This window comes from Coregonus lavaretus, assembly GCF_964263955.1.
Source record: "Coregonus lavaretus genome assembly, chromosome: 3".
NCBI classification, from domain to species: domain Eukaryota; kingdom Metazoa; phylum Chordata; class Actinopteri; order Salmoniformes; family Salmonidae; genus Coregonus; species Coregonus lavaretus.
In genome coordinates, this window is record NC_139990.1 from 11,682,459 (window position 1) to 11,704,215 (window position 21,757).

General features: G+C 45.7%; 1 protein-coding gene and 1 pseudogene across 5 annotated transcripts; both read left to right on the plus strand.

Moving 5' to 3' along the window:
* Positions 1–2,207: 2,207 nt before the first annotated feature.
* On the plus strand, positions 2,208–13,877 carry LOC311122539 (cartilage matrix protein-like; annotated as a pseudogene). Its single transcript has 7 exons — positions 2,208–2,307; positions 8,179–8,322; positions 9,064–9,133; positions 9,304–9,384; positions 10,348–10,579; positions 11,412–11,564; positions 13,765–13,877. The product of its transcript is annotated as a cartilage matrix protein-like (transcript).
* Positions 13,878–14,978: 1,101 nt separating this feature from the next.
* sesn2 (sestrin 2) lies at positions 14,979–21,526 on the plus strand. Of its 4 annotated transcripts, none has more exons than XM_084158130.1 (11): positions 14,979–15,848; positions 16,812–16,877; positions 16,996–17,184; positions 17,399–17,581; positions 17,685–17,948; positions 18,041–18,167; positions 18,275–18,390; positions 18,536–18,619; positions 19,133–19,239; positions 19,351–19,495; positions 20,008–21,526. In XM_084158130.1, the coding sequence occupies exons 1-11, from the start codon at positions 15,489–15,491 to the stop codon at positions 20,092–20,094; spliced, it is 1,728 nt and encodes a 575-aa protein (XP_084014256.1). In that variant the 5' UTR covers positions 14,979–15,488; the 3' UTR covers positions 20,095–21,526. The 4 variants fall into 4 exon arrangements, 2 of the variants coding, with proteins under 2 accessions (XP_084014256.1, XP_084014257.1); XM_084158131.1 differs by lacking the exon at positions 14,979–15,848 and adding an exon at positions 16,187–16,337; XR_014612540.1 differs by lacking the exon at positions 19,133–19,239.
* Positions 21,527–21,757: the final 231 nt, after the last annotated feature.

Here is a 21,757-nt window from a genome sequence, read left to right on the forward strand (position 1 = left end):
TTTGAATTTTTTGAAACAAGTTATTTTTTTCACTTCACCAATTTGGACTATTTTGTGTATGTCCATTACATGAAATCCAAATAAAAATCAATTTAAATTACAGGTTGTAATGCAACAAAATAGGAAAAACGCCAAGGTGGATGAATACTTTTGCAAGGCACTGTATGCGTTTACACACACACACACACACACACAGTGGCGGCAGTGGTACAGAGGGGGGTTGTCTGTGGGTTGAGTTTGAAGCCGTTGCATTGATAACCAGTACAGTGAGGGAAAAAAGTATTTGACCCCTGCTGATTTTGTACGATTGCCCACTGACAAAGAAATTATCAGTCTATAATTTTAATGGTAGGTTTATTTAAACAGTGAGAGACAGAATAACAACAACAAAATCCAGGAAAAATGCATGTACAATTTTTTAGAAATTGATTTGCATTTTAATGAGGGAAATAAGTATTTGACCCCATCTCAATCAGAAAGATTTCTGGCTCCCAGGTGTCATTTATACAGGTAACGAGCTGAGATTAGGAGCACACTCTTAAAGGGAGTGCTCCTAATCTCAGTTTGTTACCTGTATAAAAGACACCTGTCCACAGAAGCAATCAATCAATCAGATTCCAAACTCTCCACCATGGCCAAGACCAAAGAGCTCTCCAAGGATGTCAGGGACAAGATTGCAGACCTACACAAGGCTGGAATGGGCTACAAGACCATCGCCAAGCAGCTTGGTGAGAAGGTGACAACAGTTAGTGCGATTATTCGCAAATGGAAGAAACACAAAAGAACTGTCAATCTCCCTCGACCTGGGGCTCCATGCAAGATCTCACCTCATGGAGTTGCAATGATCATGAGAACGGTGAGGAATCAGCCCAGAACTACACGGGAGGATCTTGTCAATGATCTCAAGGCAGCTGGGACCATAGTCACCAAGAAAACAATTGGTAACACACTACGCCGTGAAGGACTGAAATCCTGCAGCACCTGCAAGGTCCACCTGCTCAAGAAAGCACATATACAGGGCCGTCTGAAGTTTGCCAATGAACATCTGAATGATTCAGAGGAGAACTGGGTGAAAGTGTTGTGGTCAGATGAGACCAAAATCGAGCTCTTTGGCATCAATTCAACTCGCCGTGTTTGGAGGAGGAGGAATGCTGCCCATGACCCCAAGAACACCATCCCCACCGTCAAACATGGAGGTGGAAACATTATGCTTTGGGGGTGTTTTTCTGCTAAGGGGACAGGACAACTTCACCGCATCAAAGGGATGATGGACAGGGCCATGTACCGTCAAATCTTGGGTGAGAACCTCCTTCCCTCAGCCAGGGCATTGAAAATGGGTCGTGGATGGGTATTCCAGCATGACAATAACCTAAAACACACGGCCAAGGCAACAAAGGAGTGGCTCAAGAAGAAGCACATTAAGGTCCTGGAGTGGCCTAGCCAGTCTCCAGACCTTAATCCCATAGAAAATCTGTGGAGGGAGCTGAAGGTTCGAGTTGCCAAACGTCAGCCTCGAAACTTTAATGACTTGGAGAAGATCTGCAAAGAGGAGTGGAACAAAATCCCTCCTGAGATGTGTGCAAACCTGGTGGCCAACTACAAGAAACATCTGACCTCTGTGATTGCCAACAAGGGTTTTGCCACCAAGTACTAACTCATGTTTTGCAGAGGGGTCGAATACTTATTTCCCTCATTAAAATGCAAATAAATTTATAACATTTTTGACATGCGTTTTTCTGGATTTTGTTGTTGTTATTCTGTCTTTCACTGTTCAAATAAACCTACCATTAAAATTATAGACTGATCATGACTTTGTCAGTGGGCAAATGTACCAAATCAGCAGGGGATCAAATACTTTTTTCCCCCACTGTAGCTGTGAATGGGAGACTGTGTGTCTGTCCCGCCTCGCTCTCCTCCTCTCTACCCTCACCCAGTCACTCTCTCCTCCTCTCCTCCCTCGTCCAGTCACTATCTCCTCCTCTCTCCCCTCGCCCAGTCACTCTTTCCTCCTCTCCTCCCTCGCCCAGTCACTATCTCCTCCTCTCTCCCCTTGCCCAGTCACTATCTCTTCCTCTCTCCCCTCGCCTAGTCACTCTCTCCTGGGCCACCGCTCTAGGACTGTTCTCCCTCTTCTGTGGTGCTTAGGTCGTTTTTGGTCCCTTTTCGGTTCTTTTTGGATCCTGTTCCAGTTGGATCCTTCAGTCATCATGATACCCTCTCCGCCGTTGTTCCTGCTGCTGCTCGGCCTCATGGGAGCTCACACCACCACTCCCGGGTCCGGGGACCTCCGCACCGCCTCCGCTATGGGTAAGAACCTCCTGACCTCTAACCCTGACCCATAATCTAAAACCTAAACACTAATCGTAACCATTAACCTCTTACCTTTAGTTATAACCCATATTACCTCCACAATGGGTCAAGAATCATGATCCACTGACTTGGACTCTTATCCCAACTCTAACCCCTAACCCATTATTCCTAACCCCAGCTTGCCCCAGACCCCAAATGGTGCAGTCACTTAGCCTCAGAGCCCCTTAAACAACCTGGTACCCTTTCCTAACCTCTGCATCTCTCCATCTTTCGGTCTTTCCTTTTCCCTGACAGTGTCTGCTGTGTAGAGTGGAACAGCCCGAGTAGGTTCTAGAGAGACATTATACAGCTGCTGGGTGTAACAAGAATCACACAGAGAGATCTGTATCAATGGTTCTTGGTGGTCCAGGGTGGTGCTGGGTCTAAGCTCTTTAGGGCAGAGAGACGCATAGAGACGCATAGAGGTGAATAGAGTACTAGCTGTATAATGATGTGGCTGGATACTGACTCCAATTGAGTCAGTCAGTGAACATTGAATGGATGTTATAGTTTCAAAGTATTTGTTTTTGGGTTAGTATAGCTTATTAAGAGTTGGTTGCTAGTTTGGAAGTGTCAGTGTGCTTGAAAGGTTGGTGTTGGTGTAAGTATTGTAATTAAGTGTTAATTTAGGTGTTCAAGTGTGTGTGTGTGGTTGTGGTTGTGTGTGTGTGTGTGTGTGTGTGTGTGTTTGTGGGATGTTAGAGGAGGTACAGTATAAACTGCTGCAGTGAGGGAACGATAGAGGTGAAGGGGGAGAAAGGAGTACAGTGATGTTGCATAAACATAGAGTATGAAAGATCACATACAGCTACACTCTTCTGCCTTTCTCTCTCTCCCTCGTTCTCTACTGCCTCTCTCTCTCTCCCTCGTTCTCTACTGCCTCTCTCTCTCTCCCTCGTTCTCTACTGCCTCTCTCTCTCCCTCGTTCTCTACTGCCTCTCTCTCTCCCTCGTTCTCTACTGCCTCTCTCTCTTTTTCCTTTGTTCTCTACTGCCTCTCTCTCTCTCCCTCATTCTCTACTGCCTCTCTCTCTCTCCCTCGTTCTCTACTGCCTCTCTCACTCTCCCTCATTCTCTTCTGCCTCTCTCTCTACTGCCTCTCTCTCTCTCCCTCGTTCTCTACTGCCTCTCTCTCTCCCTCGTTCTCTACTGTCTCTCTCTCTCTCCCTCGTTCTCTACTGCCTCTCTCTCTCCCTCATTCTCTACTGCCCCTCTCTCTCTCCCTCGTTCTCTTCTGCCTCTCTCTCTACTGCCTCTCTCTCCCTCGTTCTCTACTGCCTCTCTCTCTCTCCCTCGTTCTCTTCTGCCTCTCTCTCTCTCCCTTGTTCTCTACTGCCTCTCTCTCTACTGCCTCTCTCGCTCTCTCCCTCGTTCTCTACTGCCTCTCTCTCTACTGCTTCTCTCCCTCGTTCTCTACTGCCTCTCTCTCTTCTCTCTCTCTCGTTCTCTACGACTCTCTCTTTTTCTTTCTCTCTCTAACTTGCTGTATTGTGTGTATTGAGGTTTGTGTATATATGTATATAAAAAATATATATTTACCTTTATTACTTTCCAACCCCACACCCCTTCCCTAATTGGAGTAAACTAGTGAACAACAATGCTTAGGCCTCTACTTCCAGCTTATACATACTATATACATTTTATGGACACAGTCAATTTGACAAGAATTCTATTTTGTTTGTTTTTACTCATGAACTTCCTCTACCCTCAACTTCTCCGATCATTTTCATGATGTCCATCCGGTTTGCTTCTATATGCCATATCTCTTTCACAAAAGCGCTCAACCTATAACCTATATACTTATTATGGACACAGTATGCTTACATTATTAGTTATTGTTGTTGTTAGTTGTTGTTATTAGTCCCATCCTTCAACTCCATTCAACACCACCCATCTATCTCTTAACACCATCCATATTGGATTTCTATTTGCCATATATTTTTCAACTGTACTGTGATGTTTTACAAAAGTTCTGAACCTTTCTATTCTCATTGTTTCTACAGATTGTAAGTTGAAAATAAACATTTTTGCTAAAAGTATTATTATATTATTGATTGACTATGACTTTTCAGATCACCCAGTAATGCTATCTCTGGCAGTCTCTATGGGGGTGCCACAGGGTTCAATTCTCGGGCCAACTCTATTGTATGTGTATATCAATGATGTCGCTCTTGCTGCTGGTGACTCTCAGATCCACCTCTACGCAGACGACACCATTTTGTATACATCTGGCCCTTCATTGGACACTGTGTTAACAAACCTCCAAACGAGCTTCAATGCCATACAACACTCCTTCCGTGGCCTCCAACTGCTCTTAAACGCTAGTAAAACTAAATGCATGCTCTTCAATCGAAAGCTGCTTGCACCCGCCCGCCCGACTAGAATCACTACTCTCGGCAGGTCTGACTTAGAATATGTGGACAACTACAAATACCCAGGTGTCTGGTTAGACCGTAAACTCTCCTTCCAGACTCACATTAAGCATCTCCAATCCAAAGTTAAATCTAGAATCGGCTTCCTATTTCGCAACAAAGCCTACTTCACTCATGCTGCTAAACATGCTCTCATAAAACTGACTATCCTACCGATCCTTGACTTCGGCGATGTCATTTACAAAATAGCTTCCAACACTCTACTCAGCAAATTGGATGTAGTCTATCACAGTGCCATCCGTTTTCTCACCAAAGCCCCATATACTACCCACCATTGTGACCTGTATGCTCTCGTTGGCTGGCCCTCACTACATATTCGTTGCCAAACTCACTGGCTCCAGGTTATCTATAAATCACTTCTAGGCAAATCCCGCCTTATCTTAGATCATTGGTCACCATAGCAACACCCACCCGTAGTATGCGTTCCAGTAGGTATATCTCACTGGTCATCCCCAAAGCCAACACCTCCTTTGGCCACCATTCCTTTCAGTTCTCTGCTGCAAATGACTTGAACGAACTGCAAAAATCTCTGAAGCTGGAGACACTTATCTCCCTCACTAACTTTAAGCATCAGTTGTCAGAGCAGCTTACCGATCACTGCACCTGTACACAGCCCATCTGTAATTAGCCCACCCAACTACTTCATCCCCATATTGTTATTTACATTGTTATTTATTTTGCTCATTTGCACCCCAGTATCTCTATTTGCACATCATCTTCTGCACATCTATCACTCCAGTGTTAATACTAAATTGTAATTATTTTGCACTATGGCCTATTTATTGCCTTACCTCCATAACTTACACTACATTTGCACACACTGTATATAGATTTTCTATTGTGTTATTGACTGTACGTTTTGTTTATTCCATATGTAACTCTGTGTTGTTGTTGTTTTTATCGCACTGCTTTGCTTTATCTTGGCCAGGTCGCAGTTGTAAATGAGAACTTGTTCTCAACTGGCTTACCTGGTTAAATAAAGGTGAAATAAATAAAATAAAAATTTAAAGGGTTAGCGCCAGGTAAATATTGCAATCCTTTAGCCATTCCTGGACCTGTGTCCAAAAACAAGCTACAAATTGACAAATTATCCAAAACAAATTATCTAATGATTCTGTCTCTTCGCAGCAAAATCTGCAGAGCTGGGAAGATTGTATCCCCCATATAAATAACATTCTATTGGTAGCAAGAATTTTATATAGTAATTTAAATTGAAAAATTCTAAGTTTTGAATCCGGCGTTGTTTTGCGTATCAGTTCATAAACACTATGCCATGGAATCGGTACGTCAAAAATCTCTTCCCAACTATTTTGCAATCTATATGGGACGGCTGTCAATCCTTTGGTCCTTAAATTAAACTGGTATACATTTTTATTTATAATAATAAATATAATATGCCATTTAGCAGACGCTTTTATCCAAAGCGACTTACAGTCATGCGTACATACATTTTTGTGTATGGGTGGTCCTGGGGATCGAACCCACTACCTTGGCGTTACAAGCGCCGTGCTCTACCAGCTGAGCTACAGAGGACCACATTTATCAAAGTTTTCTTTAACCAATTATGTTCTTTAATGCAAGGCCGACAGACAAGTTCCTTAATTTTTCCCCCTTCCACTTTCCTCTTCCATTTTTGCGGTAATGCTGCAATTATTTGGTTGTAATTTTGGGTAGAGCAGACATTTCCATATGTTTTTGTTAGCTGCATGTGCGACATAACTCCACCAGTCCTACCGATTATATAATTTTCAAAGATTATACATTTTTTAAACATTTTGTCCAAAAGAAATGTTTTTTTTTTAATCAATTATTATATTTGAGTTTAACCACAATATTTGTTGCATTATTTGTTCTGTTGTTTCTGGAGGATTAATTTGAAATTGCAACCAACTTTCTATGGCTTATTTTAGAAATAGTGATATTTGGGAGATGATTTCCTTTTCAAATAACTGAAAGTGAGAGGTTGTAATATGAATAAAGGGAAAAAGGCCATTCTTGAACATTGTGTGAGGCAATCTTACTAATTTGCTAGAAAACCAGTTCGGATTTAAGTATAACTTTTGTATGACTGAAGCTTTTAGTGATAGGTCTAATGCTTTAATATTTAATAATTTCTGTCCTCCGAATTCATATGAATTATATAAATAGGCCCGTTTGTGTATTTTGCTTTGTTGAGTTTATTGAGGAGGTGACAGCTGTTTTTGGAAAACCTCTCTCTCTCTCTCTCTCTCTCTCTCTCTCTCTCTCTATAATATAATATAATAATATGCCATTTAGCAGACGCTTTTATCCAAAGCGACTTACAGTCATGCGTGCATACATTTTTTTGTGTATGGGTGGTCCCGGGGTTCGAACCCACTACCTTGGCGTTACAAGCGCCGTGCTCTACCAGCTGAGCTACAGAGGACCTCGCTCTCTCTCTCTCTCTCTCTCTCTCTCTCTCTCTCTCTCTCTCTCTCTCTTCTCTCTCTCTCTCTCTCTCTCTCTCTCTCTCTCTCTCTCTCTCTCTCTCTCTCTCTCTCTCTCTCTCTCTCTCTCTCTCTCTCTCTCTCTCTCTCTCTCTCTCTCTCTCTCTCTCTCTCTCTCTCTCTCTCTCTCTCTCTCTCTCTCTCTCTCTCTCTCTCTCTCTCTCTCTCTCTCTCTCTCTCTCTCTCTCTCTCTCTCTCTCTCTCTCTCTCTCTCTCTCTCTCTCTCTCTCTCTCTCTCTCTCTCTCTCTCTCTCTCTCTCTCTCTCTCTCTCTAACTCCAACCCCTCTGAGGGGTGAAAGTGAAGCTTCTGATTAGTGTTCCACTAGTGTTAATCAAATCAAACCTCCAATCAGCTACAGCCATGGGCAGGCCCAGTTTCTAGCTGTTTGAATGGCGCTTGTATATAGCCAATCATGTTGGATAACCCTCCCAGGGGTGGAGCTGCATGTAAACAGGGATGGGTTCCTATTGGACGAGCCTTGGAAACAACCAATTACATTTTCTAATTCCCAACTCTTTTTCAATTTGGACAGTAAAGCTATTGGGTCTACAGGTCTAAAGCAGGTACAAATCTCTCCAATCTCTCACACCCCTGTCTCTTTAAAGATCCACTGTCTTCTACAACAAACATCAGATTCCAGTAGATCCTACCGGATTCCTTTTAAATCACTAGATCTCAGTGGGTCCTTAAAATCAACTGTAGATATTCCTCCAGGTTTCAAACTGACATAGTGTTATTCTCTCCCCTAACCCCCACCACCCCACCCCTGTGTCTGTCTGTGTGAGTGTGTCTGCGCGCATGCTTGTACGTGTGCCTGTGTGTGTGTGTGTTTGTGTGTGTGTGTGTGCGTACTTGTGTGTGTGTGTTCCCTCCTGTTAATGTATGTCTTCCCTCCTGTGTATGTGTGTCTGTGCATGCCTAAACACAGTGGACTTGTGTGCCAGTGGAGATCATGACTGTCAGCAGGTATGCATCAGCGCACCAGGGTCATTCAGGTGTGCCTGCAAGGAGGGCTTCAGTCTACTGGAGGATGGCAAAAGCTGCAGTGGTGAGTGTGTGTGTATGTGTTTGTGTGTGTGTGTGTGTGTGTGTGTGTGTGTGTGAGAGAGAGTAAGTGTGTGTTTGTGTGTGAGATTGAGTGTGAGAGAGAGAATTATAGAATGTATGAGTATTGTAGAATTTGAGTGTGATGTGTATGTGTTTCATTCCCTAACACCCCCCATCTGCCTCGCCCCTCCCAGCCTGCAGTAATGCCGCCACAGATGTGGACTTCAGGAAAAAGAAGAGGACCCCATTCTCATTGACAGGGCTGTACTGGAGCAGGTTGAGAGCTTCAAGTTCCTTGGTGTCCACATCACCAACAAACTAACATGGTCCAAGCACACCAAGACAATCGTGAAGAGGGCACGACAAAACCTTTTCCCCCTAAGGAGTCTGAAAAGATTTGGCATGGGTCCTCAGATCCTCAAAAGGTTCTACAGCTGCACCATCGAGAGCATCGTGACTGGTTGCATCACTGCCTGGTATGGCAACTGCTCAGCCTCCGACCGCAAGGCACTACAGAGGGTAGTGCGTACGGCCCAGTACATCACTGGGGCCAAGCTTCCTGCCATCCAGGACCTCTATACCAGGCGGTGTCAGAGGAAGGCCCTAAAAATTGTCAAAGACTCCAGCCACCCTAGTAATAGACTGCTCTTTCCGCTACCACACAGCAAGCGGTACCGGAGCGCCAAGTCTAGGTCCAAGAGGCTTCTAAACAGCTTCTACCCCCAAGCCATAAAACTCCTGAACATCTAATCTAATTTGATTTGAGATGTGGTGTTCCTGATCTATGGTTCTATAAGCGTGCGTCCAGAGAATTTGTGCTGGTCAAGAAGTGGATAATAATAATAATAATAATAATAATAATAATATGCCATTTAGCAGACACTTTTATCCAAAGCGACTTACAGTCATGTGTGCATACATTTTTACGTATGGGTGGTCCCGGGGATCGAACCCACTACCCTGGCATTACAAGCGCCATGCTCTACCAATTGAGCTACAGAGGACCAACCAGATCATAAACAAACTGGACGTCTCCGAGACCAGGGCTCATGTTGGACTGGTCCAGTTCTCCAGCTCTGTCAAACAGGTGTGTGATATAACGTCTTGTCATAGTGTTGTATGAACAAAGTTAAATCTGTTAGATAGGTAACTCTTGGTGCCACAGAGTCTGAATGCTAAGGATTCCAGTATGACGAGGGAGCTTACTGGGGTTTATCTTAGAATGATTGATAGATGGAATATACTGACTTGGGTACAGGGTGATACAACCAGAGTGAGGGGTGCCACTGATGGTTACCAGATGTTGTTGAAGAAACGTGTAACATGAAGTATATAAACCGAGAGATTTCCTTTGTCCAGAGTTCGGATGACAAGAGGCAAAGCACGTGCCGTTTGTTATACGAACCCGGTACCGTATCAATTAAATACTTTGCATCAACTCTCCATCTAAGTGTTAAATATATTCTTGCATCATGAATTACTTGATACCAGAGGAACTCATCATAACAGATTGGTGTCTAAACGAACAGGATGCAGTTTACAGCCGAAATAACAGGTAAGCAGACTTTCATTATATTGATTATGTGGTATATTATCTGTAGTAAAGCTGAGCTGTAACGAACGTTTAAAATTCAATATTTTTTTAGGGGAATAGATTAGTGGTTTTCAAGTATGTAAACATATGTAAGGAGAAATATCAAATTAGACAATGACATGGTGCTATGATTCAAAACAGGGTGTGTTCAGAGTAATGAGTAAAAAAGCAACAGAGGATAAACGAGTGGGCGCAGGACTTCCCTTAATTTGTAATGGCATTATAAAGAGAGTGGGTGTTAGTCCCTTAAAAGAGAATGGGCGCAGGAATTCCCTTAATGTTTAAAGTACATTATAAAGAGTGAGTGGGTTTTATTCCCTTAATGTTTAAAGTACATTATAAAAAGAATTACTTGATACCAGAGGAACTCATCATAACATTGTGAGAAATCTTTGACTAACTGTGATAACTCACAACCTCCCCACCCTCCTCCTCTTCCTCCTCCTCCCGTCTCAGGAGTTCCCTCTGGGTCGTTACAACAACAAGAAGGACCTGAAGGACGCGGTGAAGAAGATGGCCTACATGGAGAGGGGGACCATGACAGGCCAGGCCCTGCGCTACCTGACAGACAGCAGCTTTGCACCAGCCGGTGGGGCACGGCCCGGGGTCGCCAAGGTCGGCATCGTGTTCACCGATGGACGCAGCCAGGACTACATCGGAGACGCCGCCAAGAAGGCCAAGGAGCAAGGTGAGGGAGGGAAGGAGGGAAGGAGGGAGAGTGTTTAAGTGTGTGTGAAAGGATGTGTGAATGCATGTGTAGTGATCTCCAAGGGTCAGTCATGTTTATTTTATAACGTTTTACTGTGGATCCACTCTGCATGAGGTATTAAAGTGTTTGTATCTGTCTCTAATCATGGTCTTTCTAACGCCCCCCCCCTCTCTCTCTCTCCCTCTCGGTCTCTCTCCCTCCCCCCTCTCTCTCCCTCTCTCTCTCTTCCCCCTCACTCTCTTCCCCCCTCTCTCTCTCCCCCCCACTCCCTCTCTCCCCCAATCTCTCTAATCTCCCTCTCTCTCTCCCCCAATCTCTCTCTCCCCCAATCTCTCTCTTCCCCCCTCTCTCTCCCCCCAATCTCTCTCTTCCCCCCTCTCTCTCCCCCAATCTCTCTCTTCCCCCCTCTCTCTCTTCCCCCTCTCTCTCCCCCCAATCTCTCTCTCCCCCTCTCTCTCTCCCCAATCTCTCTCTTCCCCCCCTCTCTCTCCCCCAATCTCTCTCTCCCCCCATCTCTCTCTCCCCCCCCCTCTCTCTCCCCATCTCTCTCTCCCTCTCGCTCTTTCCCCCCTCTCTCCCCAATCTCTCTCTTCCCCTCTCTCTCTCCCCCTCTCTCTCTCTCCCCAATCTCTCTCCCCCCCTCTCTCCCCCAATCTCTCTCTTACCCCCTCTCTCTCTCCCCCTCTCTCTCTCTCTCCCCCCCTCTCTCTCTCTCCCCCAATCTCTCTCTCCCCCCCACTCCCCCTCTCTCTCCCCCCCCCCCCCCCCCCCCCCTCTCTCTCCTCCCCCCACTCCCCCTCTCTCTCTCTAGGTTTTAGGATGTATGCTGTGGGCGTGGGTAATGCTGTAGAGGATGTGTTGAGGGAGATAGCATCAGAGCCAACAGGAGAACACTACTTCTACACCGCAGACTTCAAAGCCATGACGGCCATCGCTAAGAAGCTGCAGATCAACATCTGTCAAGGTCCGACACACACACACACACAGTGCTTAATTTGAGCCGGATGAACAGGATCCGGCACCTCTCAGATTTGACTTTGTTTGTTCCGGCACCTATTTGCCCAGATCCGGTACCTTTCGCAGCATGATTTATTAATTATTTCACTGTTCACACTGTAGACATTCTAATAAAAGCGATCAGCATTAAATCAAGTTGCCTCCTTGTTATTTCTCCCACCCTCCAGAAAGACCATCATGTAAAAGCGCAGTGATACTTCTATGTAATCATCATATCTTGCCACACTGATTCCAGACCTGCTCTCTTATTTGTACATAGAGGTTATGGGGAGGGCCAGCGGGGTAAGTAACTGATTTTGACACAGGTCTTGGTAGTGGTGGTCAGCTAGTGAAGTGGTCCCTACGTAATCAGTGTTGCCAACTTAGTGACTTTGTCGCTATATTTAGCGAGTATTCAGACCCCTCTAGCGACACATTTTCAAAAAAGCGACTAGCAACAAATCTAGCGACTTTTTCTGGTGTTATTGGAGACTCTGACATGAAAGCACGTATTGTTCTTACTCTTCTCAACGAGCAGCGGGTGCTGCCGTGGGGGTGGGGGCCCCACCCCTGTCCCAAAGCACTCACAGGCGGCCCAGTCCTCGCGCAGCTTTTTACTCACTTTTTGTCTCTCCCACAACGTTATTCCTCTCTCCTACAGCATCCATCACAATTACATGCAGATGGCCAATTATGCAAATTATATGATGATGTCATTTAGCGACTTCTAGCGACTTTTAGGACAGCCAATAGCTACTTTCCTTACTGAGGAGTTGGCAACACTGTGTAATCACGTCACGTAGCCTAGTCTAGTCGTCTCCCTGCTGAATTTGAATTGTGGGAAAGCCAAATATTTTTTTTTATAAGAAAACGCAATCAAGTTTTTTAAAAAGTAAAAATATCCAGAGAAAGTGGGTGAATCGAACCCAGAACGAGCCAGAGAACTGTCAGTGCCGGAGGAGAGGAGAGAGGGGCAAACTGTATCTAATGGCAATGCTAATCCCGCCAGTTCAGCATCATCACCGGCACCTCCACTAGCTAGTAGGCCTACAAGCGAGTCAGACTCAGCGGGAGATGGAGAAGGGGAGCTGGGGGGAGGGGGGCAGTACATCCACCGACAAAGTGCTTGGAGCAGGTGCAATTTGCAGTTCAAGAACAAGCAAACGTATAACTCGTGGCTTGTCATGCAGAATTCAAAGTTGTGCTGTACAACATGCAAAAAGATAGGGAGCTTCGGTCTAGAAACGACTGGAGGGCTTAAACTAGCAAAAGAGTGGGTGGAATGTACAGTAAATTAACATCCTATGCATCAGACATAAAAAAAATATATATATATAAAGAACTCTCATAAAATGGGTTTTTGAACATGCCTGAACCAAGGCGCATTTGGTGGCAGCAAGCTTTGTAGACAAGCTAAAGAGGACACCCAGGTTAACAAAAATGTATACTAAAATAGACACTACAGCCAAAGTCTTCAGAACATCCTTAGAAGGAGGCTAAACATCACAGCCACATGCCCGCTCATGGCTTTGAGCAAGAAGCTTAAATGGACTTGACATGGGGAGAGTCATTGTGGGAGGTTTTGAAAACTAAGGTAGGACGTTTTTTTTCCTTTACCTTCACAGCACAGAACAAGTTTGTAATCTGAATATGTCCTTCATATTATCACATAGGCAGGAGGCCTATATATTCTCATATGTATGTTCTGCTGTAGCCTACTATGTGTTCCGGGACCTTCCGATTGACAAATTAAGCACTGCACACGCACACATGTTCACACACAGCTGTTTGAGAGAGCTGGAGTACTGGACCAGTCTAACGTGAGCCTTGGTCTCTGAGACATCCAGTTTTTCTATGATCTGATTGATCCACTTCTTGACCAGCTGCAAGGTTCTCTGGATGCACGATCAGGAACACCACGTCTGTGGCGGCCTTACTGCAGGCTGGGGGGACAAGGGAGGATGAGGGGTGTTAAACACAAACACATCACACTCAAAACTCTGCACTACACATATATTTAATCATTTACTCACTCACTCACTCACACACACCCACAGAATGTCTTTCCTGCTCATAAAGTAAATCTCCACTACCTTGTGTGACTATGCTGTCTGTCTTTATAGAGGAGGATGCATGTGAATGTGACTTTATGCTGTCTGTCTTTACAGAGGAGGACCCATGTGAATGTGACTCTGTCGTTAAGTTCCAGAAAAAAGTAGAAGAAGCCTTACAGGCACTAACGAAAAAACATATCCTTTACAAGAGTGTGAGAGTATGGTAAAGGTGTTGTGTGACCACTGTGTGTTACATCTGTCTTGCTGTGGTTTCCTTGACTCTGATTTCACTGGAGGCCGTGTTGAAGAGGATTACTGCACTGGAGAACGAGATCGGCGGAGGACACACAAACAATCCCCTGAAGAGGATCTTATGACCTATGAGTTTTAACCCCTGCCCCCTTTCTCTTTAATCCCGCCTCTCTCTCTCCCTCACCTTGTCCATCACTGGGTTCCCTGGAGATGCAGCACCGGTCACCATGGTAACCCATCTTCTGTCTGTGCCCCTAAAAGTATCCCCCCCCCCCATAGGCAGCCTGTCTGTGCGTTATTAAAAGTATTTCCTCATAGGGAACCGGTGTTTGTAACACTGAAGGTCCTATCTTTAAGATGGCCTGTGCTTGAGCAATGTATAGTATTCCCCCATAGGCGGCCTGTGTGTGCACCCTGTTAAGTCTTCCCCAAAGGCAACTTGTATCTCGTCATCCCTAGAGGAACAGGACATCAGTTCCATCGATCCTTTTGTTGTTATGTGTCTCTCCCTGCATCTCTCACTCTCATCTCTTCCTTTCCCCTGTTGTCACCATACGAAGGTATCTATTTTGTATGGAATATATATATATAAAGGTAATTTAATATAAGATTGGTCTTAAAGATACATGTGTTGATGATTTTTTAAAATGACATTTCAGGAAGTATACATTGTTAATATAAGTGGAGAAGGTATGATACAACGGAAGTCATCATGATCATGAGCTACGCAGTGTGAGGAACAGTGTTTACTGGGAGTACTTAATACACACACACCCCCCTGGGGGAGGATATGAAGGTTGAGGTGCTGAGAATAAAGGTTGCTGTGTGTCCTAACTCTCACTACTTTCATGAACCCCAAACCCTACACCGAAAGGCAGTCTATCCCCATAATTAGAATTTCAACAGCAGCAAGTATCCAAATAGATGGAACAATGGGCAACAAATCAAGAATAAAAACGTACATAGTTAACTAATTTGACAGTACCTAATGCATATTACAATATCATTATCATATTGTGAGGGACCCCTTCAGAATGAAGAATGCATAAACCGCCGATTTTTTAAACATTTTATCTGTGACGTCAGTGGTCACGCTGAGGTAGAGGAGTTGATACCGGCGAAAGGAGAGATGACGAAGTCACCAAACTTCTCCATATCTGAACGATTACCCGGACAAGTGACAAATATCTGTCAAGTATTCGATACCAGTAACCTTATATAATGGAAGTATCTTGCTGCAGACTTTCGCTGTTTTGATCCGACTCAAATTGACAACGATGAACAACTTGCTAGCCTTCGGTAAAGTGCCCGTGCTCGAGACATTAGCAAGCTAGCCTCAAATCAAATGTGTTGTCATTACTTGAGAAAAAAACCGTCGATTTGAAAACAAAATCTGTGGGGATTACTGCCGACTACGGTCTGTTGACGAAATCTGACTGAATTGTGCAAACCTAGATGCTAACTAGCACATCAGTATTCGGTAACCAGCGCTAACGTTATCTAGCTAGCTAGCTAGCTAGCTAGCCAGTTAGGGACAAGTCAAGACAAGACACGAGACGGTTCTGTGCAGGTTGCTATATTATGCTATGGAAGAGATGGCGCTAGAACCACTGACGGACGTGCTTTGCGAATGTAACGGAGGAAGAACCACCAACCCCGATGTCTCCAGACCTACAAGCCTACATTATCAACCAGAAGCTGTCGAGTCGGAACCCGAACTGGGGCCGAACCCGAAGAACTTTTCTCGGCTGTGCAGCAGGGACGAGGCGGAGAGGGCAGAGGCGCTGGAAGAACTGACCCAGAGCGTCATGTCCCGGTTGGGTCTGGACCGACCCGGTTCGGCTCGTCTCGAAAAGCACACTCTCCTGCAGCTGCTGCGGGTCTCCCGGTCCTGCCCGTTACCGGAGGTCCGCGAGAGGGCAGCGGAACTGCTGCGGACCGCACAGGTAGGGCTTGAGCTACAGAGAGACGGGTAGCTAGCATGGTTCCATATCAGTGCATTACACTTTATGGTTTGCCAGTTGCCAGAAACGTCAATTTTTGCCAGAGAGGAGCAAATCATTTACTCAATAGGTAATTGACCCATGTCATTAATCCAGCTATTTGATGTTTCTCATCAAATGACAAGATTGAGGAGTCTCCATAAAAGGTACATGAAATCATGATGAACGATGATAACCCCCAGTCCATGACAGTTCAGTTCACAGCTGTCATCTGTCAAACAGTTGCCTGTTTGTTTCATCAGACAGCAGAGCACGGGATGATGTAAGACTCTATGGCACGCCCCCTTTTAGCTCTTATCGAAACACCATGGCACGCTCCCGATGTATTACTTTACCGAAAGAAAACACAGATTTACCGGGGTCCTGTAGTTTTTAGCCGTTAACATAGTAGATATACTGCTGAGTTAACCTATTAATCAACTCAAGATGATGGTGAGTGTTTGGGAATGTGGATGGTTGCATATTATGAATTTGGTTCCCATTATAAAAGTTGTTGCTCATGTATCATCATGTTACAGTGTAACTTCAATTTGGGCTAACAGGGAGGGAGTTGTAACTGGCAGCTGATATAGTAACTTAATTTTTCTAGATGGCTCTGGCACAAGTGTTTGGGTCTACTTAAGCCTGCGTCATGGCATTGACATGGCTATAACATACTGTAGATAGAACAATGAGAGTCTAAGAATAAGAGCTAGAAATAAGGTGTTGTGTATTTGGTGGATCACAAAGAATGGAACCAGTATTTCTACTTCTCTATCCCTTTGGAGTGTAGAGGGACGTTTTTATTCCAGAAAATGTGTATGTTCGAGTTGGTGGCGGAATTGTTGTGCATCATTCGATATTGTTATTCATGGTTGGTCTCTCTCTCTCTCTCTCTCTCTCTCTCTCTCTCTCTCTCTCTCTCAGGAGCGAGGTGTTGAGATTCCTCAGGCTTTGGCCTCAGGTCCTAGTGCCTTCATCTCTGCACAAGAGGTACATGTTTTGTGTTTGTCCTGTGTGTGTTCGCAGGCATAAGTGTATGACTGTTGCAGTGAGTGTGAGACTATCAGTCTGTCCATGCTCTTACTGTGTGTTTCTGACACCCTCTCAGATTTTGGAAGAGGGGCCAGATCAGGAAGTTCTGATAGAAGCCTTCCTCTCATTGGGCCGTTATGACCACATCACAATGGTGATGGCCCTTCACCCCACCTACCTCAGCTGCTTCCTGCGTACCCAGCATGCTTTGCTGGAGCTGGACGGCCCGTTGCCCCGCCCCTGGAGGCACTACATCGTTGTCATGGTGAGAGCCTGTACTGCCTAAACTGAACTATAACTTCACAGAATCACTGATCAACAAATTGCCTTGCATCTCGAATAATGACTTATTATGTAATTACCTTACTCAAGCTGATCCCCCCCAAACACACTGTCTGTCTGTGTCTAACGCTACTCTCTTTCTGCTTTCCCTCTCTCCCTCTTTTTCTCTACTCTCTTCTCTCTCCCTCTCTCCCCAGGCCGCAGCTCGTCACCAGTGTTCCTACCTGGTCCAACAGCATAGTGCAGGGTTCCTTGAGGCGGGGGGGGAGGAGAGCTGGCTGGGGGGGCTACAACACACACACCCCAAAATACGCAGCCTACACACACTCAACAAGCTGCTGGCACACAGACCCTGGCTCATCACACAACAGCACATACAGGTGAGACACACACACACACACACACACACACACACACACACACACACACACACACACACACACAGATATACAGTAATGGTCATCCACCCCCTCTCTCCTGCAGGAGTTGGTGTGTCCCGGGGTGGACGCTCGTTGGTCATTGGCTGAGCTGATCCATGCAGTTGTTCTGATGACTCACTCTCATTCGCTGTCCTCCTTCGTTTGGGGGTGTGGCCTACACCCTGAGCCCGACCACGTAGGAGGCCACACCTTCTGCCCGCCATCACCATCCAATTTTGTGCTAGGACATGCCTTCTATCCACACACTCCATCCAATAACATGCCACGAAGCCCTCACAGTCCCACCCCCGAGGACGGCAAGCCGGAGGTGAGTTTTGAGATGCAGTCTAGGTTGCTGGATAAGTGACAACATGTAAATCAGTCACTAATTTTCTCTCTCTCCTTCTCCCTCTCTGTCAGGATGGAGTGATGGAGGTGGAGGTATTGATGAAGAGGATGGTGGAGTTACAACAGCAGGAGGAGGAGTGTAGTCCGGAAGAGATGATCACTCGCTTTGAGAGGGAGAGGAGCGAGAGCATACCTACTGGTACACGAACACACCTCCACCGCACATGTACACACACACACACACACACACACAATCTCGTTCTGTGGCTGTTTTCCATGGCATTCTTTCTGACTTGGTGTGTGTAGCGGTGGTGCGGGGAGCCCCCTCTGAGTTGTTGTTGAGGTTGGTGGAGGATCCAGAGTTTATCTATGAAGACTTCTCCATCCGAGGAGAACAGTCACCTCCTACCATGAGAGCACAGGTCTGTGTGTGTGTAATGTGTATGTGTATAATGTTTGCATGTCTGATTATAGGACTTCTCATGGGAAAGCTATGGTTGTGGGTGTGCATATAAGATGCATATATAATAAGTATGTGTGTGTGTGTGTGTGTGTGTGTGTGTGTAGGACTACTCATGGGAAGACCATGGCTTCTCCCTAGTGAACAGACTGTTACCAGACATGGGCCAATTACTGGAGGAGAAGTTCCAGGTACTACAACAACCACAACAAGCACCCTTTAATGTGTTAACCCTTCACCCCTAACATATTAACCAACATGCACATCTGGTTTGATACTGATGGAGTGATGTTCTCTCTTCTGTCAGGTTGATACTGATGGAGTGATGTCCTCTCTTCTCAGGTTGATACTGATGGAGTGATGTCCTCTCTTCTCAGGTTGATACTGATGGAGTGATGTTCTCTCTTCTGTCAGGTTGATACTGACGGAGTGATGTTCTCTTTTCTGTCAGGTTGATACTGATGGAGTGATGTCCTCTCTTCTCAGGTTGATACTGATGGAGTGATGTCCTCTCTTCTCAGGTTGATACTGATGGAGTGATGTTCTCTCTTCTGTCAGGTTGATACTGATGGAGTGATGTCCTCTCTTCTCAGGTTGATACTGATGGAGTGATGTTCTCTCTTCTCTCAGGTTGATACTGACGGAGTGATGTTCTCTTTTCTGTCAGGTTGATACTGATGGAGTGATGTTCTCTTTTCTGTCAGGTTGTGTGTGGTCTAACCTACAACAGGATGGCGATGCACAAGGATGTGGACACACACACACTCCGCAAGGCTCTCTGGAACTACATACACTGTCTCTACGGAATACGGTCAGTCACACACACACTAGACACACACTTGTATGTTCATAACTGTGTGTGTGTGTGTGTGTGCACCTGGGTTTGTCTGTTATACTGATGTTTTTTTAAATGTGTGTGTAGGTACGATGACTACGACTACGGAGAGGTGAATGTGTTATTGGAGCGAGGCCTCAAGATGTTTGTGAAGACGGTAGCGTGTCATCCAGAACAGACCACAGATAGGATCTACTCTGCCTACTGGAGACTCTTCAGACACTCTGAGAAGGTACACCACACACACACACACGCAACACAGTCAGACACGCAACACAGTCAGACACGCAACACAGTCAGACACGCAACACAGTCAGACACGCACGCTACACAGTCAGACACGCTACACAGTCAGACACGCTACACAGTCAGACACGCTACACAGTCAGACACGCTACACAGTCAGACACGCTACACAGTCAGACACGCTACACAGTCAGACACGCTACACAGTCAGACACGCACGCTACACAGTCAGACACGCTACACAGTCAGACACGCAACACAGTCAGACACGCTACACAGTCAGACACGCTACACAGTCAGACACGCTACACAGTCAGACACGCTACACAGTCAGACACGCTACACAGTCAGACACGCTACACAGTCAGACACGCTACACACACTCACTCAAAACCATCGCTATAAACTCTGTCCGTCTGTATCTACCTTTTCCTGTGTGTCACCTGTGTCAGGTGAGTTACTGACTGACCCTATGTCTTCCTGTGTCTCTTTCTCCAGGTCCATGTCAACCTGCTGCTGATGGAGGCTCGACTACAGGCTGCTTTACTATACACACTACGGGCTGTCACACACTACATGACATGACCACAGGCCTGTCACACGCTACTTGACATTACTACAGGCCTGTCACACGCTACATGACATGACCACAGGCCTGTCACACGCTACTTGACATGACCACAGGCCTGTCACACGCTACATGACATGACTACAGGCCCGTCACACGCTACATGACATGACTACAGGCCTGTCACACGCTACATGACATGACTACAGGCCCGTCACACGCTACATGACATGACTACAGGCCTGTCACACGCTACATGACATGACTACAGGCCCGTCACACGCTACATGACATGACCACAGGCCTGTCACACGCTACTTGACATTACTACAGGCCTGTCACACGCTACATGACATGACCACAGGCCTGTCACACGCTACTTGACATTACTACAGGCCTGTCACACGCTACATGACATGACCACAGGCCTGTCACACGCTACTTGACATTACTACAGGCCTGTCACACGCTACATGACATGACCACAGGCCTGTCACACGCTACATGACATGACCACAGGCCTGTCACACGCTACTTGACATTACTACAGGCCTGTCACACGCTACATGACATGACCACAGGCCTGTCACACGCTACTTGACATTACTACAGGCCTGTCACACGCTACATGACATGACTACAGGCCCGTCACACGCTACATGACATGACTACAGGCCCGTCACACGTTACATGACATGACTACAGGCCCGTCACACGTTACATGACTTGACCACAGGCCTGTCACACGCTACATGACATGACCACAGGCCTGTCACACGCTACATGACATGACTACAGGCCCGTCACACGTTACATGACATGACTACAGGCCCGTCACACGTTACATGACTTGACTACAGGCCCGTCACACGTTACATGACATGACTACAGGCCCATTACATGACTTGACTACAGGCCTGTCACACGCTACATGACATGACTACAGGCCCGTCACACGCTACATGACATGACTACAGGCCTGTCACACATTACATGACATGACTACAGGCCTGTCACACGCTACATGACATGACTACAGGCCTGTCACACGTTACATGACATGACTACAGGCCTGTCACACGTTACATGACATGACTACAGGCCTGTCACACGCTACATGACATGACTACACACAGTGCATGTCTGTGAATCAGACAGTTCAGATTGATCATAAGTCAATGTTGTGTTTATTCTGCTCTGTGTAATATGCTGCCTATTTTGTGTGTGTGGTTGGTTTTTGGACAATAAAACCTGCTATCCATTATGCACCAACCAGAGTTAGGTTGATCCAGTCAATCAATCATCTCACTGTGTTAAACTATTACTGTACTAGCTACTGTGTTCACAGTGGCTGTTACGATTTAATGCTTCAGATCATACATAAGAAAATTGAATGAATGGTTCATGCATTTTTTATGTACAATAAAATGTATTTTGTTATCAAAATCATCACATGGTGTGAAGTTCCAGATCTCTATGCAGGCATACTTGAAGACCTCTGCAGTTCCAAGACTGGCCACGAGGTGGAGATAAAGGTCCACTCTTCTCTTCTCTTACTGGCACCTCAAATTCGGAGTTTCATAGAACATATTTTTATTTATTTAACCTTTATTTAACCAGGTAAGCCAGTTGAGAACAAGTTCTCATTTACAACTGCGACCTGGCCAAGATAAAGCAAAG

Bases quoted from the DNA above. Each gene is read 5' to 3' on its own strand.
- sesn2 (XM_084158130.1), top strand. From the start codon at position 15,489: ATGGAAGAGATGGCGCTAGAACCACTGACGGACGTGCTTTGCGAATGT. The intron at 17,949-18,040 runs GTGAGTTTTGAG...CCTCTCTGTCAG, and splicing joins CCGAGGACGGCAAGCCGGAG to GATGGAGTGATGGAGGTGGA. The intron at 18,168-18,274 runs GTACACGAACAC...TGGTGTGTGTAG, and splicing joins GAGCGAGAGCATACCTACTG to CGGTGGTGCGGGGAGCCCCC.